This window comes from Emydura macquarii, unplaced genomic scaffold, assembly GCF_026122565.2.
Source record: "Emydura macquarii macquarii isolate MOO-44397 ecotype Brisbane River unplaced genomic scaffold, CSIRO-AGI_Emac_v2 contig_312, whole genome shotgun sequence".
NCBI classification, from domain to species: domain Eukaryota; kingdom Metazoa; phylum Chordata; order Testudines; family Chelidae; genus Emydura; species Emydura macquarii.
The window spans coordinates 14,754,861-14,770,998 of NW_027130449.1; the positions used below are offsets into that span (position 1 = coordinate 14,754,861).

The window sequence follows — 16,138 nt, forward strand, 5'->3', positions numbered from 1 at the left end:
ATTATTACGAGATGGTGTTTAGTTGGACCTTTCTTTGTCTTGCTGAAGGATGTTTCAGCTGCTGATGGAGTTAAAACATACTCAGACTCCAGATCCCAGGCATACCTTTCATGTCCTAATGCAGACTATGTACATGGTTAATAAATGGCAATTTAAAAATGTAATTTCTGGTGACTACAGACAAAATACAGAAATCACTTAAGTATTGTATCAATACGTAGTGCTTGTGATTGGTAACTTTCTAAATGGAGATCAGTGATAGCTTTCATTGTGATTTAGTTTCACAGAAGGTTTTGAGAGATGATACATCTTCTAGCCTGACTAGGTTTAGTGGAGATTTCTTAAAATACTGCCAACAGTCCCCATCAAGAGCCTATGGCATAAAGCCTATAAACTCAGCTCCTGGAATTCGCTGGTGACATCAGACTCCACTTTCATTTGAAGAAGAGAAAACAAAACATCTAGCTGTTATGATTGTAAGCAGAAGCTTGTTAACATGAACCATGTGCAACTGATCTAGATATGTCTGCACACAGCCTGAGAGAGTAACTGAGATGTGTGAACTGTGCGTGCGTTTCAGTGTGGTGTTAACCCTTGCCCTGCTTTGTGGGAGGCCAGGACACCACCACCCTGGAACTGCAGGACTTGTGTGTGGCAGGGAAAGTGCAGCAAGCCCAGCCAAACCATCTCAAGCTGGTGCACCTCAAATTCTAGGCTAAGTATGGAGGGGTGTTGTGGTTGCCATCCCTACCTCTCCAGGGGGCGGAGGAGACCCCCACCTTTACAGAGGGCATAGGGGACCCTTGATGCTGCTCTTGATAGAGGAGGGAGCCCTGTGCTACTGCCTCTGCCCCTCTAGAAATGAGGACCCTGCCACCACCACTTCTAGTGGGGTGTAGCATAGCCATGGGGAACTCTGTGTCATGTGCCTAGGGCCCTGGATTACTTTAATACAGTCCCGCCCCATCTCTGTGTCAGATTTAATGTGTAGTCTTCACTCTTGGTGTTAAAACATGAGCATGCTGGGCCAATTTGTGACCTCAGAGATGTATGCATCTCACATTCTAGTCATTTGATATTATATACTTATATCCATGGGCAAAAATTGGCCCTAGGTATATAGATTTGTATGTATTTGTCACTTTCAGCAATCAGTTTACATATATTTCTCAAATATTTCCTACTGCCAATGACAGTTTAAGCAGGTTAGGAGCATACTGTAGCTGTAAACAACTGGTTTGACAGCCTTTCAGCAAAAATCCACAGACATTGATGTCCGTATGTGTGGTTTAAGTTCTTAAAAACAAGCTCTTGTTGCTTCAGTGGCTGCAACTGGATTTTGTTGCCTACCCTGCAAAAAAATGGAGATGGAAAGAGTTTTTTCTTGACATGTAAGGCACAAACTTAAAAAGGTTTATATGTTGTTTTCAGGCAAAGTATTTTACCATAGACACAAGAAAAAAGCTTTACTGTTGGTTCATTTTGGCTTTCTTATCAAGCAAAGTTGAAAATTAAGAGGTGGCCCAAGCTAATTCAGTGAATGGTATTGTTTGTGTATTGTTGTTGTCATTGTTAGAATTTTTCTTTTCTGTGATTGGAATTACTACCTTTTTATTTTTAGTCACTTACATTTTTGTAGTACCTCTTACCCAGAAGAATCTCAGAGCTCTTTACAAACCTAAATTTACAGTAACTGTACAATAAGGGTCCCTATAGCCATCTCTGCGGTGGAATACAGTAGTTATTTTATGCCGTATAACAATAATAATAATTTCAGACAGGAAGTAGAGAGTGCCACATCCATTGAAACTACAGAGGAACTTTAAGGAGGGAAAATGTAATTGTCCAAGTTGGAATTTGGCTAGGACACCTGGATCAACATATTACTCCTAAGAAAAGTACCATGAAATCTTTAATTACTCCAAGTGAATAGGGCTTTTATTTAATATGTTGTCTGAAAAATCTGCCTCAGCTGCAGCGCAGTGCCCCAATGCCATATTGGAGTATTGTTTTGGTACTCCTTTTTGAAAAGTGCAATCTACTGAATCATTCAGAACCTTTGTTTCAGCATCTAGCTGTTCCTTAGTTGTCTCCCATCCAAATATTGATTTTAATTCAACTCTGATTAGCTTGTGATCTAGTCAGATGCCCCTCCCTTCCTCCTATCTTTCTTCTGCCACAGTTGTGGAAAGGCTAGGCTAAAGAAATGTTATGCATTTTATTTTGAAGGCAGTAGGAGTTGTGGTCATTCTTTTAAAAACACTAGTTTTCATTGATTTTTTTTAAAAAGAAAAATACTAAAACAAAACCACTCTAGAAGAAAGTTCTGTAATTTTGGGCCAGAAATTCTGAGAAAGCTCTGTCCTTTGTTCTCAAATGTGTTGCACTTGAGGTTGACAGTTTCTTTGAAGTGTAACTGTTAATAGAGGTCTTGGTTTCTTAGCAAGTGGTGCTTCTGTAGGTAACTTGGTCCACTGCCATGGAGGACCTTAAAGATGAGGATTGCTGTCCTGTAACTTGATGCCTTATGCTAAAGAAAAGTGTGTGGAGCACTGAGGTGATGTGCTTTTCAGTGGCTGATATCACTCAGGAGGCATGGTTTTATACTCTGGACAAGTAAGAGCTTTGTTTGAGTTGCAGCACTCATTCCTGAGTAAGTGAGTTGCAGTAATCCAGTCTGGGAGTCACACGGGGTGGATTGCTATAGCCAGAATTTTGTCTGACAACAGGGTACTTATCTTCTTGGCAGTGGTAGGTGAAAGATGATGATTTCAGTAGCTGTAGTTATTTGAATGTCTAGGAACAGTGATGAATCCAGAACGTAGAGGCTATGGACTGAGTTGATTGTGTCCATGCTTGCTCAAGGATGGGAAGGTGAATGGTGGTAGGTCGCTCTTCAGAGTGTTGCAGTATTTCCACCACTGGGTGGTTGTTTAGTTTCCACCAGCTGCTTTACATCCACTTGCTGATCTCAACCAGTGATGGAAGTAGTTGGGTGATAGGGCTATCTGTGTCCTTGAATGAAAGACCTGGGTATTATGTATTGATATTTAAGTCATGATTTCCCCACAGTAGATTAATGGAGTTGATGAATAGAGTGGGTGCTAGTGTATAGGTCTGAAGGACTCTGTAGTGAGCACTCTGATAAGGGAGGATAAGTCGCCCATCACCACTCTCCAAATGTGATTTGTAAGAATGGATTAACTACAACTCACTGTTTTCCTAGTAACCCCTGATACCTCTTCAGGGTGGGTTAATAGTAAACTGGTCAACAGTGACAAATGACCCAAAGATCTAATATTATAAGCATAGATAACCTCTTGTCCAATGATAGGAGAGGGTATCCATAAGCACGACTAATGCCACTTATGTTTCATGTCCTGCCTGAAACATGATTGGAATGTGTCCAGGATCTTGGCAATGAGAGGGTATGTTGAAGATGGCTTTTTGCTGTTTGTTGTTTTCAATTTAGTTTACTCAGTTGGATAATAGATGGTACCTTGCAATGCTCGCAAGGATCAGTGTTTGCTTCCTTGTTCATTATAGGGAAGATGGTAAGTTCCCTCTTCATAGGAGTGGCTAGTCAGGAGGGTACTTAGATGAACCTGAGGGTCTTTTCTAGTCATGAGGAGTCTGGGTCAGAATTGCATGGCTTCAAAACATTTCTTGGTACCAAAAGAAACCTAGACATGAACTTACATTACCAATGCCTTAAACTAGATAATTTATAAGTGAACATAAATCTGTTTATCCATGGAGCTGGTAGAGCAGAAAATCTGTATTGGAAAGGCTTCACTCTGCGTGACAGCTCAGCTCTGATCCAGTCCTCCTTTGGTCTGAAAACTTAGGCCTTGACTACACAGAAAAGTTTTTGGTATAATTTTATTTTTCCCATATCAACTGCCCTGTATCCACGCACACGATTTTTTTTCTTGTCTTAATCTGCTTTAATTAATCTTCTTAGGAAGTGATATAAGTCTATTCTGGAATGAGGAATTACAGGTATAAGATTTGTGTGAACGCAACCCTGTTTTGTATTAATTATACCACTTCTATGCTTCCAATGGCTGTCCCACACTACATTTATTCACACCTGGATTGGCCAATTTGTTTACCTGTGGGCCCTCTATTGCTCCGGGGTTATCTTGGCTGGATGTCACCTTTCCATTTAAACATTGGCATACAGCCAGGTGCCTGCCGTGTGATTCTAACTTTTTGTGAGTTAACACACTGAGTCACATGCCCATTATAGCAGCCATGCTTCTGGATGATACCATCAGGAGGTCTTGGAGTTCCTTGACTTTTGGGGAGAGGAGCGTATCCAGACCCATCTGAGCAGCAATCACCAGAATGCCAAGATCTACTAGAGGCTGCTGGAGCAAGTGCAGGAGAAAAGCACTGCTACTGGAACACAGCCCAGTGCTGTGTCAAAGCAAAGAAGCTCCTGACAAAGCTACAAGAACACAGTAAACTAAAATAGGACCTCTTGTAATCCTTCTGCTAGCTGCCTCTACTAAGAGGAGCTTGACCGTATTTTTGCAAAGGAGGACACCGCTGAACCCTGTCATGGGGTGTTGGACAGTTTGGTGTTGACCACAGAAGGCATCCAAGTGAGTAGAAGGAGTTCTCCCAGACAGCCAAGATCTCTTTGGCACAACCAAGCATGAGACAGAGACCCAGGCACCGAAGATGCCGCCCAAATCTCAAACGGGGCCTCAGCCTGAAACTGCAGAGGAATGGAGCTGTACCAGTAAGTATTATATCCTGTATTACAGTAGAGCTATAGAGGGGGATTTAAACAACTTTGTTCCAGGTCCAGACTGACCATCACCATATTGGGAGGACATGAGCTATGAGCCTCCCTACCTGCTCAGCTCTCCTCTCCTCCCGTCTGCTCAAAATGGCATCTGTGCTGGAGACTTCAAGCTCTGAAGGGTTATTTCCCTTAACTATCAACTCGCATAACCATTAGTAAAATATGTTGCCTCCCTAAAGCCCTTCCCATGCTGCTTGATTTTTTCCCTGTCCTTCATGGTGGACCATGCCCACTTCCCCTACTCAAGATGGAAGCTCTGTGTGGGTTAAAACATCATACAGTAAACATGTCTGCCATAAGTAAGAGAAGATCTGAAAGAGAAGAAGCAATAGAATGGGTACTTTGGCTCACAGTTTGACCAAGGCTGTGTGCTTCTAGCCACCTTTACATTGTATGAAGTAAATTGCCAAAATTAGGCTGCAAAGACATTTCAAAATGAACAATTATAAGGCACTTTTATTTTTCAGCATTGTTAACCCCTTGGTTTCAAACTAATTACTACAAGAGTGTTTATTCTACATTGCTCTCAGTGCTTATCTGCAATTGTTATATAACAGAATTTAAAGTGAAGATAGCACACTATTTGGTTGGTGCAATGCAACCTTCTTGGGGCTGCTCATATTGGTGGTGTGCTTCCCTTCAACTCCTGTACCAGCTGTGGGGGCATCATCTTGGTAAACAGCAGTGCTCATTTTCCTGGTTTGCTAATTTTTTTTTTTAACAAGGCCCTTCTCTGCCCCTTGGGAACATAGCTCTGTGTAAGATCCTCCAACATAAGCATAGCCTCCAGAAGTGCACATGCAATTATTAACCTGCCCTCTTTCCCTCTCCCAGCCCACCACTCACCCACCATTGGTATAGGGGACCCTATCCAAGGGGGAAGTAAGGTGGAAAACATCTAGTCTCCAATCTCACATCAAACTAGACAGAGCAGTTGGGGATAGCGTTTTAAAATTGTAATAAAAGCAACATTTTATCATTTTGTATTATGACAATAACTACTTGTGCTGTTTCTCTGTTCTTCTGGTGCCTGAAATGCTGTGGCCCTCACAGACGGGGTCTTATCAGCTGCTGAATGCCTGGCAAACCTCTGAAGGAAGTGAAAGAGGGCCAGGGAGGACAGGTTTACTGACCTCATGACTGCATCCTAGCAGAGGGCCATGAAAGCAGAAGAAGGGAAGGAAGGTTTCCTGCAACAGTCTGAGAGGCTCTGAAGGGACTGCGTGGACAAAGAAAAGGACGTGCAGAGGGAGGGATGCTGGACCTAATGCAGAGGCAAACAGCTCTACTGGAGAACATTGTTCACAACCACCTCCACAGCCTAGCCTGGTCCTTGAACACTGAGGAGGACACAGGATACCAGGGAGCCCCTTTTCACTTCTCCAAATGACAGGGCTTTCCCACACTGAGACAACAGTTTCCATTCTTCTACCTATGCATTTTTGTGGGCCTTTAAACACAAACATGTATACACTCATCACTGTAGTTCTGCCACAGTTCCATTGGTTTTAAGTTTGCACTGTAATGTTGAATCAATAAAGGTTTTTAATATGTAAATAGAATTTTCCAGCTGAATTTGAGGTACAACTTCCCCCTAATAATATCCTTTACACAAACATATTTCGTTCCTTTTCTTGGTAATGGTACATTACTTTTCTACAAATGCACCGTGGTCTGAAAGTTGGACCCAAACACATCCCTGACCCTGTTTCCTAGACTAGTTGAGGCATCTTATGGAAAGGCATCTTCTCTGGCTGTTCATAATGTACAGAAATCTCTCCATCTCCTCCTCCCATCCACTGGTGAGGATCTCTCACTTGCTGTCACAAATGATGTTCCAAACAGAGCAAAAAGCACTTATCACAATGGGCAAACATTGTTCCGAAACATCCAGCCTTGCCATGAGGCACCTCTGCTTTCCTTTCAGTCTTCCAAAAGCACCTTCTGCTGCTGTTCTGCCGTTCCTCAGGTATATTGTCAACAGCTTATGTCTCCTGCCCGAGTGTCCAGTATAAGGCTTCATAAGTCAGGGAACTAGAGGGTAAGCTTGGTCTCCCAAGATGATGAAAGGAATCACTGTTCGATTTTTTTCATTGCAAAGAACAGGGACAGAGGTTTGAAATATCCTGGCATCATGGATCTTTCCTGATCACCCCACATTAATCGGTAAACCTTGCATAAGGATCAACCAGGGCTTGCACCATGGAGATATACCCCTTTCTGTTGATGAATTTTGAGGTCTGGTTTGAGGGGGCAAAGAACAGGCATGTGGGTCAGGGTGGTTAAAAATTGATTATTTAAAAAAAATAACTAAAACAGATTTTTGTATTTAAATTGGATTTTTTTTAAAATTTTTTAAATAAACTTTAAAAATAGATTTGAGATTATGACCATCTATGCTAAAGCCTAAATTTACTATAATCCATTAAAATTATTTAAATAGTGTGTGAGCCTTCCTCAAGTTTTAATGACTTGAAGGGTACTGTTTTTTCAATTGTATACAGAATCAGGAGGAAAACATCTTTAACTTTTGAGGTCAACTCATGCTTTATAAATACTTCACAATGCCATGTACTGCATTAAGTATCTGTATAATTTTCAATCTTACAGTGGAGCAAATGCCGGTATTTATATTTTTCCAAATGTGTAAATATTTTCAGTTTTTGTTGTGCTGGAAAGTTTTTTGCCTTAGTTACTTTTAGATTCAATTTCGCAAGCAGATTCAAAGTGGTGTGGACACATTCTTTCACTATAATCATACCGGTGTAACTGTAGTGGAAAAACTTAAACTGAAAACAACTCTCCAGTGCCAACAAGCCCTTAGGGTAAACTGTTGTTTCTATGGGCTAGATCTTTATCTATAGTTTGTGGAGAAGAGTGTTTTGTGCAATACAAGGTATGTTTTCAACTGAATGTGCTGTTTATTCCCCTCACAACTCTTATGAGTATTCTGTGGCTATCCTCCAGGGCTAGATATTATTTCCTTTTTAGCCACTGTTTGCTTAAGGAACAAGCATTGCTATAGAATAGATTTTCTTTCCTAGAATTTTTTGACTTTCTGACCGTAGTTGAATTTTTTAAAGTTGATGCCCATGTCTTTAACTTAAAAAAAAAAAAAATCACTTTCATTGCAGGATGAGCAGTTCCTAGGTTTTGGCTCAGATGAAGAGGTCAAAATACGAAGTCCCACCAGGTCTCCCACAGGTATGTTTAGCTCATGGGATTGGATGTTGGAGTTTCATGTTGTCACTTTGCATGGTTTAGTCATGCCTCTCCCAGTTCACATTGCAATACCTTATTCTAATGACATCTTGCTGGAAAACAATTGTAGCTATTTTTTTCCTACTCTGAGTGGACCACTTAGAGAATGGTTGTTCCTGAGAGGCTGTGCTTCATCCTTACCTAGCCCACACTGCCCTGCTTTTAGGAGCTGTTCTTTGGCAGGGTCCAGCACTCAAAATATAAAGCGCTCCTCAGCAGGAGATATGTCAAGAAAGTTTGAATCGAAATAAGACTGAGCTTGTGATCTTTTGATGTGGATTTGGAGTCCTTCACTTGCTCTTCACTCTCCAGTAAGTGTAATTAAATGAGAGGAGCCTTTTAACCAACTGGTCTTTTTTTATTAACGAGAAGAGATGGTGAGCAATGACAAAGCAAGCTAAAATGGAAACAGACAAACTAAAATTAGACCTGCTTAATCTTCCTATTCGTTACAACATTGTTGTATCTTTTCACTTTGTCTTTTGAAATGTAATGGTTGCAGTTTTGCTGAAGATACTAAATTTTCTTTAACAAAAACCCTCCATATTAAAGTGAACCTGGGTAGCTTTCTCTATTGCCATTTTCTTCAAGATTAACAATCTATTTATTCCCAGGACTACCAAATTTGGGTGGTGGGAGATCGCATTTTGCCTCAGTTCCAGTTCGTTGTACATGCTGGGTATGGGGCAGCGGGTGGAAGTGTGGGGGGATGAGATCCTGTGAAATTTATGCAGATGTCTCGAATGCTAGCACTCCCTTTATTCCATCTGATTGTACATCACATTCTCTTTCTGGCCTTAGTTTTATTGTGGAAAAGCTCAACAGCTAGTTGATCCTTGGGCTAACGATAGTACTAACCTAATATGGGAAACCCCTCTACAAACTGCTATTACTACTCAGTTGTACGTAGCAGCAGTTGCCATAAGAAAGTTTTAATTGTTTTTTCTTCCCCTCTTCTTACATTTTTTTGAGAAAATGGCCCTGAAATCATATGATTGAGCACACACACAGTGCTCTTTACACTCTAGTCGTAGTGTCATCAAGATGTAATTTAAAGAAGTCTATAATTGCTTTTTCCAAATACCAGCCTGAAATACAGAGGGTTCAGTTTACTTCTTAAAAACCTTAAGGCCTTTGAGAGAGACAGCTTCCTCCTAACGGAAGAGGATGTTTTGAAGAATTTTTTAATTGTAGTTTAACAGGAGATGACACTTTGAACCAGAGAAGCCATGAAAATTGATCAGGTTCAAGTTCACGATGAAGATGAAAAATCCAGTATGTTTTTTTTGGCTTGGAGTCCCTTTCTGATGGAATGAAGTAATGGATTTACTATAGTTCCTCTTACTCCCCATTCCAATGCTACTTTGATATTATGACATTCTTTCTTTTGGAGACAGAGAGAGTTCCATCTTATTTAAAAGTTGTATGTGTTTGTGGAATAACAAAATAAAACTCACATCCAGTCTTTTGATTCAAGTCAGCAACTGTTTAGATCTGACTCTATCATGGTCTATTTTTCTGATCTGTCATGGAGCAGGGAAGTTTTATGAGTGAAACTGATATTAGATGGTGAGACTAACATGAAACCTGAGTCAATTTATGCATTAACGGAAGATCCTGCATTTTAGTGAGATGTCTTTTGCTGATGAAATACTGACACTAAAGTGAAAAGTTCTAGAAGGGTAGCTGTGTTAGTCTGTATACTGCAAAAGCAATGAGAGTCCTGTAGCACTTTAAAGATTAACAATTTTAATTTCTTCAGGAATAAGCTTTTGTGGGCTGCAACCCAACCCACGAAAGCTTATGCTTGCAGAAATTAAAATTGTTAGTCTTTAAAGTGCTACAGGACTCTTGTTGTTTTGACACTAAAGTCTTTAATAAGGAAATCCTTCTGACATGCAATCAACACTGCCTAACGTGAGTTTTTAACTCCGTGTTTAGTGTCTCTGATCTGATTTAGTGAGCCTCTGGTGTACATCCTTGATATGAAACTATTCAACAGTTGAATTTGTGTGAAACCAGACAGATGAAGGGCTTGTGTGGATAGGTGCAGTGAATGAGTTTGATCGTCTTATCCTAGACTTTAATGGATAAGTGTTCCTATCACAATATTCTACACAGCTTAGCTCAAACGACGTCTGCTAAGGGGAGAGACTTTATAGTGGAATCATGTGGATGTCCCAGGTAATGGCTGCAGTGCATTGGCAGAGCTGTTCGGAGACCCAGAACTGAAACAGCAGAGTAGGTGGACTATAGGTTGAGATTAAGGTGCATTGGCAGAGGTGGGTAATGAAATCTTGCACAACATATGCTTGACACCAGTTGCAGGTGTAGTCATGAACACTAAATTTACTCCAAAACTAAAGCAAAACAAAATCTTGAATTTGTAAAGTATTACTTTTGATTTGCACTTTCCCCAAACACTATTCTTGGTGTGGTTACTTTTGTATTAACAGTGGGGGAAGATGGTAACTAAGAAAAATATTTTTAAAAAATGAACTAGTTTTGAACTTTTTCCTTCTTTGTATATGTTTCAAGAAAGTTAATCTTAGGAGTTACTTTTCCCTTCAGAAAAGTTATTTTTGGTATTTGTTTTTATAAATGTAAAAGTTCTTTTGGTAGAAAGACATTTGTACTTTAAAATATGTTTTGGAAAATGAGCTCTTTTATAAGGGAAGTGTTTTGTTTGACTGCGGTGGAACTCTTATGTACAGCTCTTGTTAAGAAGTTGCATTCATAGTGGGTTGGTGGATCAAAATTATGGTAGCTTGTTCTATGCATGTAATGACACTTGTGATGAGTAAAGTCAAATGTGACCTGGATACTATTATAACAGTGTAGAGAAAAAGCTTAACGTGCTGTGCATTCTCTACTTCCCCCTTAGTGAAGTCTAGTCCACGAAAACCTCGAAGGAGACCCAGAAGCAGTCCTGACCGAAGTTCAGCTGCACACTCGGACTCTTCATCAGTGTGTTCCCCCCTGAGCAAGCCTGAAACCATGTCCATGGAAAAAGTAAAGAAGAAGGAAATTAAAAGTGGAGAAAAGAGACGCGGAAGACCTCCAACACTTAGTAGTATGAAGTTCAAGTTACCGCAAGTAAAGGACACATCAGATGTTCAGAAGGGGAGCAAAGAAGCAAAAGAGAATCTGAAGAAAATAAAAAGGGCACCGTCCACTACATTTCAGCATGCTGCAAAAATCAAGAAGTTACGAACTGGTAAACTCTCCCCACTGAAGTCTAAATTCAAGACCGGGGCAAAACTTCAGATTGGGAGGAAAGGGGTTCAGATTGTGCGCAGGAGAGGAAGGCCACCGTCTTCAGAACGTTTAAAAACTGCCTCACAACTCGTCATTAGTTCACAGCTGGAGAAACCCCAGCGGGTAGGTAAGGAGAGAGATGGCACACCCCCACTCACAAAAGAAGAGAAAACTGCTGTCAGACAGAGCCCCCGCAGGATTAAGCCTGTCAGGATTATTCCTTCCAGCAAGAGGACAGATGCAGCAATTGCTAAGCAACTCTTGCAGAGGGCTAAAAAGGGGGCACAAAAGAAAATTGAGAAAGAAGCAGCTAAATTGCAGGGTAGAAAGGGAAGGACTCAGCTCAAAAACATCCGGCAGTTCATCATGCCAGTTGTGAGTGCTATCTCTTCGCGGATCATTAAAACACCCAAGCGCTTCATTGAAGATGAAGACTATGATCCTCCTATTAAAATAGGTCGCCTGGAGTCCACACCAAACAGCAGGTTTAGTGCTACATCTTGTGGATCCAGTGAAAAATCAAGTGCGGCTTCTCAGCATTCATCTCAGATGTCTTCAGATTCCTCACGATCTAGTAGTCCAAGTGTAGACACATCTACTGACTCTCAAGCCTCTGAGGAGATGCAGGTACTCTCCGAAGAGCATGGCAATACTCCAGAAGTTCATGCTCCTTTACCTATTTCTCAGTCCCCAGAAAATGATAACAGTGATAGGAGAAGCAGGAGGTTTTCCATGTCCGAAAGAAGCTTTGGCCAAAGGGCAGCTAAAAAATTGTCAACCTTGCAAAGTGTGTCCCAGCAGCAGTCCTCTTCCTCTCCTCCTCCACCTCTGCTCACTCCTCCCCCACCATTACAGCCTGCTACTGGCATCTCAGACCACACACCTTGGCTTATGCCTCCAACAATACCATTGGCATCACCTTTTCTGCCCACCTCTGCTGCACCCATGCAAGAGAAACGGAAATCAATTCTACGAGAACCAACATTCAGGTGGACCTCTCTAAAGCATTCTAGGTCAGAACCACAGTACTTTTCCTCCGCGAAGTATGCCAAAGAAGGTCTCATCCGTAAACCAGTATTTGATAACTTTAGACCTCCACCACTGACTCCAGAGGATGTTGGCTTTGCATCTGGTTTTTCAACTCCTGGTGCTACGGCTCCAGCTCGCTTGTTTTCTGCTCTTCATTCTGGAACAAGATTTGATATGCACAAAAGAAGTCCTCTGCTGCGAGCTCCAAGATTCACTCCAAGTGAGGCCCACTCCAGAATCTTTGAATCTGTAACCTTGCCTTCATCTGTTAGTCGATCCACTGCAGGAACTTCTGCGACAGGTGTATCTTCTAGGAAACGAAAGAGAAGAGTGTTTAGCCCGATCCGATCAGAACCCAGATCTCCTTCACACTCCATGAGGACAAGAAGTGGGAGACTTAGTACCTCTGACTTGACAACTCTCACCCCTCAATCTTCTGTCTCTTCCTCACTAACTAGCATGTCTGTTGGTTCTCTTGCCACTAGTGCCTTAAACTCAACTTTTACTTTTTCTTCCCATTCCCTGAGCCAGTCTGGGGAATCAACAGAGAGAAGCCAGAGACCAAGGAAGCAGATCAGTACTCCAGCTGAGCCTTTCTCATCCACTAATCCGACTCCTTTGTTTCCCTGGTTCACACCAAGTCCCCAGACAGAGAGAGGGCGAAACAAAGACAGGGCTACAGAGGAACTGTCCAAAGATAAAGATGTTGACAAAAGTGTGGAAAAGGACAAGTGCAGAGAGAAAGACAGAGAGAGAGAGAAAGAGAACAAACGCGAGTCAAGGAAAGAGAAAAGGAAAAAAGGGTCAGAAATTCAGAGTAGCTCTGCTTTGTTTCCTGTAGGTAGAATGTCCAAAGAAAAAGTTGTTAATGAAGATGTTGTAGCATCATCTTCAGCTAAAAAAGCTGCGAGGCGGAAGAAGTCTACAGCAATAGATCCTGTGGCAGATGCTTCCGCTGTGGCTCTTGTAGATACAACAGCCATCAAAACCAAAATGCCTAAGAAAGGTAGAGGGGGTTTAGAAAAATCAGATCTAGACTTAAGCCCCACTGTTCCGCCGCTGGAGAAAGACAAAGCCCTACGCCTCTCTGCTCCTTCCTCAAGCACTGTTAAACATTCCACTTCCTCCATCAGCTCTATGTTAGCTCAAGCAGACAAACTTCCAATGACTGATAAGAGGGTGGCCAGTCTCCTAAAAAAAGCTAAAGCCCAGCTGTACAAGATTGAGAAGAGCAAATCCCTCAAACAAGCAGATCAGCCAAAAGCACAGGTATTCTTTCAGACTTGTTCACGAGAGAGCTTTACGGTGCATTTTGTTTTGTATTTGGATTGAAAATTGTTACTGTCATTCAGATGCTAAAAGAGAACAAATAGCATATTAATATGTGTAATTGTTAGAGCAACAGATGGTAATTAATTTGAAAATGAGAAGCACTGGGCAGAAGTTGAGGGGGAGACAAAGCTGCTGGAGTGAGTTCAGGATGGAGCTGCACACATTTTTTGAGAACAGCACAATGTAGTTGCTTACTAGATTTTTCTGGCTAAGTGTGATGGAGGTATTCATCTAGTGTATTTTGAGTTTATACAGGCAAGGCCGTGGCAAATGATATATCTTCTCTTGGCCCTTGATGTGTGTTTCTGGTACCCCACTTGCATACAAAGCTGACATCCAAAAATTACAGTGGTCCTGATCTCTTCTCTTCTTTTAATGTGTGTATTACCATGGTCTCTGTCTCATGGGATGGACTTGTGATCCTGTGGGATTTTGCATCTAAAGCAATGGGACCTCACACATCCCTCCTTCTTGGCCCCAGTATTTTTTCAAATGCACTCCACTGTAGTCCAAAAAACATAGACATCACATAAACACATTTTCAGGGAATGGTTCCTATTTGGCATTTGGCCTATCATCAGTGGTGACATTCAGGAATTGTGGAAAATAGATTTTTTTCGGTAGAAAACCTCCAAAGGTGTTTCTCACTGCCATCAAGTTCTGCACCCTCTGACTTGTCTACCCTATACCATTCCATGTACTCTTGGCCAGTTTCACATTAAGAAGCAACATATTGTCCCTAAAATTCAACTTTATGGAAGTACATTTGTTCATCAGAAATACCCCTGAATCTTTGGGGGCAAATTCTGGAAAAACACATTCAATTACTACATTTCTTTTATCAGCAGGGATTAGAGGCTGGTTGTGCTGTAATTTCTAGAACCTTATAAGGCGGAATACTGCCTTATTTTCATATGTCCCACTGATTACAAGGCTTTCAAACAGCTTGATTCTCCTCTGTCTTCTGTCAGGGCAATTAGGATGGTAGGATGCTTTAGTCTCTTTTCTCCTAATTATCTGTGCCAGCTCTGATGTTTAGGTGCTGATGCATTTTACATGAGTACCTAGCATTAAGGAGTTCAGGTCCTTACAGTAAGAGGATAAAATTGGTTATGGAACTCTAGTAAAAATAATAATAGAGTTCTGCTTTACTGTTCTTTAAAATACATCTTTACTAGGAAGGAGGCTATGAAAACTAGCTTTTATTCTCTAATTCTTATGTGACCTGCAGTTTGAGCATCTGACTTTAACCACTACCTTTTCTTTAAGTGTGCTTGGTGTATTTTCCAAGTACACTCAGAATGCCTTCCTCAGAAATGCCTATGTTCTTGCACACCTGAAACTTAGGGTCAAGAGAGTGATTCATCAGAGACTTCAGTGCGAGGACCACGAATAAAACATGTCTGCAGGAGGGCGGCTGTAGCACTAGGCCGTAAGCGAGCAGTGTTTCCTGATGATATGCCTACTCTGAGTGCCTTACCATGGGAAGAACGAGAGAAGATATTGTCTTCTATGGGGAATGATGGTAAGTTCAAGATTTTCATCTTTGGATCAGTGGATTCATACAAAATGTTGATGCATTTGCCCATTAGTTTAGTTTCTTCTGGGACACTGCTTACATGGTTGAATATATGTTTCTATAGAACGGACAACATGCTGCATTAGATTATACAGGGTAGGTCTGAGTTAAACAGATTCCAGATATTTTGAATAAACTTCCAGTCTAAAAGGTAATTCACTAGTCTTGTTGATCTCAGTTCATTTTATAAAATATTGTGCCATGAAATATCAGTTTCTCATCTGAAAAACAAAAGCACTCTACTTGTATGACTCTAAGGATGAGCCCACACACTTGATGGAACAGATGATTTCTGAGTAAACTGAGAGACTTCTGATATGGTGTTGGTGGCCGTTGAATTCACCTCAGATTGTTTTTGCCAGATAAGTCGTCCATAGCTGGCTCAGAAGAGGCTGAACCCCTTGCTCCGCCTATCAAACCAATTAAGCCAGTTACGAGAAACAAGACACCTCAAGAGCCTCCAGTGAAGAAAGGTCGGCGCTCAAGGCGCTGTGGGCAGTGCCCAGGCTGCCAGGTTCCAGAGGACTGTGGTGTCTGTACTAACTGTCTAGACAAACCCAAGTTTGGTGGGCGCAACATAAAGAAACAGTGTTGCAAGTAAGTGTGTCTCTGACAAGCTATTTCCCTAATCCTTGCATTGAAGGAGGGAGCTCTGGGATTGTGGGTGGTGATTTTCTTATTCACTGCTTAGAAGCAGAGTTGATAGGCTTTTAAGGGAGTCCTTTTTATTCAGTCGTGGCTGCTGTTGAGTAGAGAGAGAGGGCAAAAAAAAGTCAAATTGCTGGAGTATTTTTGCTCTGAGTTCTGGACACCCCTTCTTCTCTAAGGCCTCTTCCTACCCTACTCTACCCCCAAAAAAACTT

At 41.4% G+C, this 16,138-nt stretch overlaps 1 protein-coding gene across 3 annotated transcripts in view; it reads left to right on the forward strand.

Moving 5' to 3' along the window:
• The window catches only part of KMT2A (lysine methyltransferase 2A), an 83,243-nt gene that overhangs the window by 14,993 nt on the left and 52,112 nt on the right, over window positions 1-16,138 (forward strand). For all 3 annotated transcript variants that reach the window (XR_010923294.1, XM_067566306.1, XM_067566314.1), the window contains exons 2-5: window positions 7,951-8,020; window positions 10,962-13,633; window positions 15,044-15,221; window positions 15,638-15,872. Coding sequence is in view for 2 of the 3 variants with exons in the window: in XM_067566306.1 (XP_067422407.1) it covers window positions 7,951-8,020; window positions 10,962-13,633; window positions 15,044-15,221; window positions 15,638-15,872 (3,155 nt within the window). In the remaining variant the exon portion in view is untranslated. The remainder of the gene's footprint in view (window positions 1-7,950; window positions 8,021-10,961; window positions 13,634-15,043; window positions 15,222-15,637; window positions 15,873-16,138) is intronic.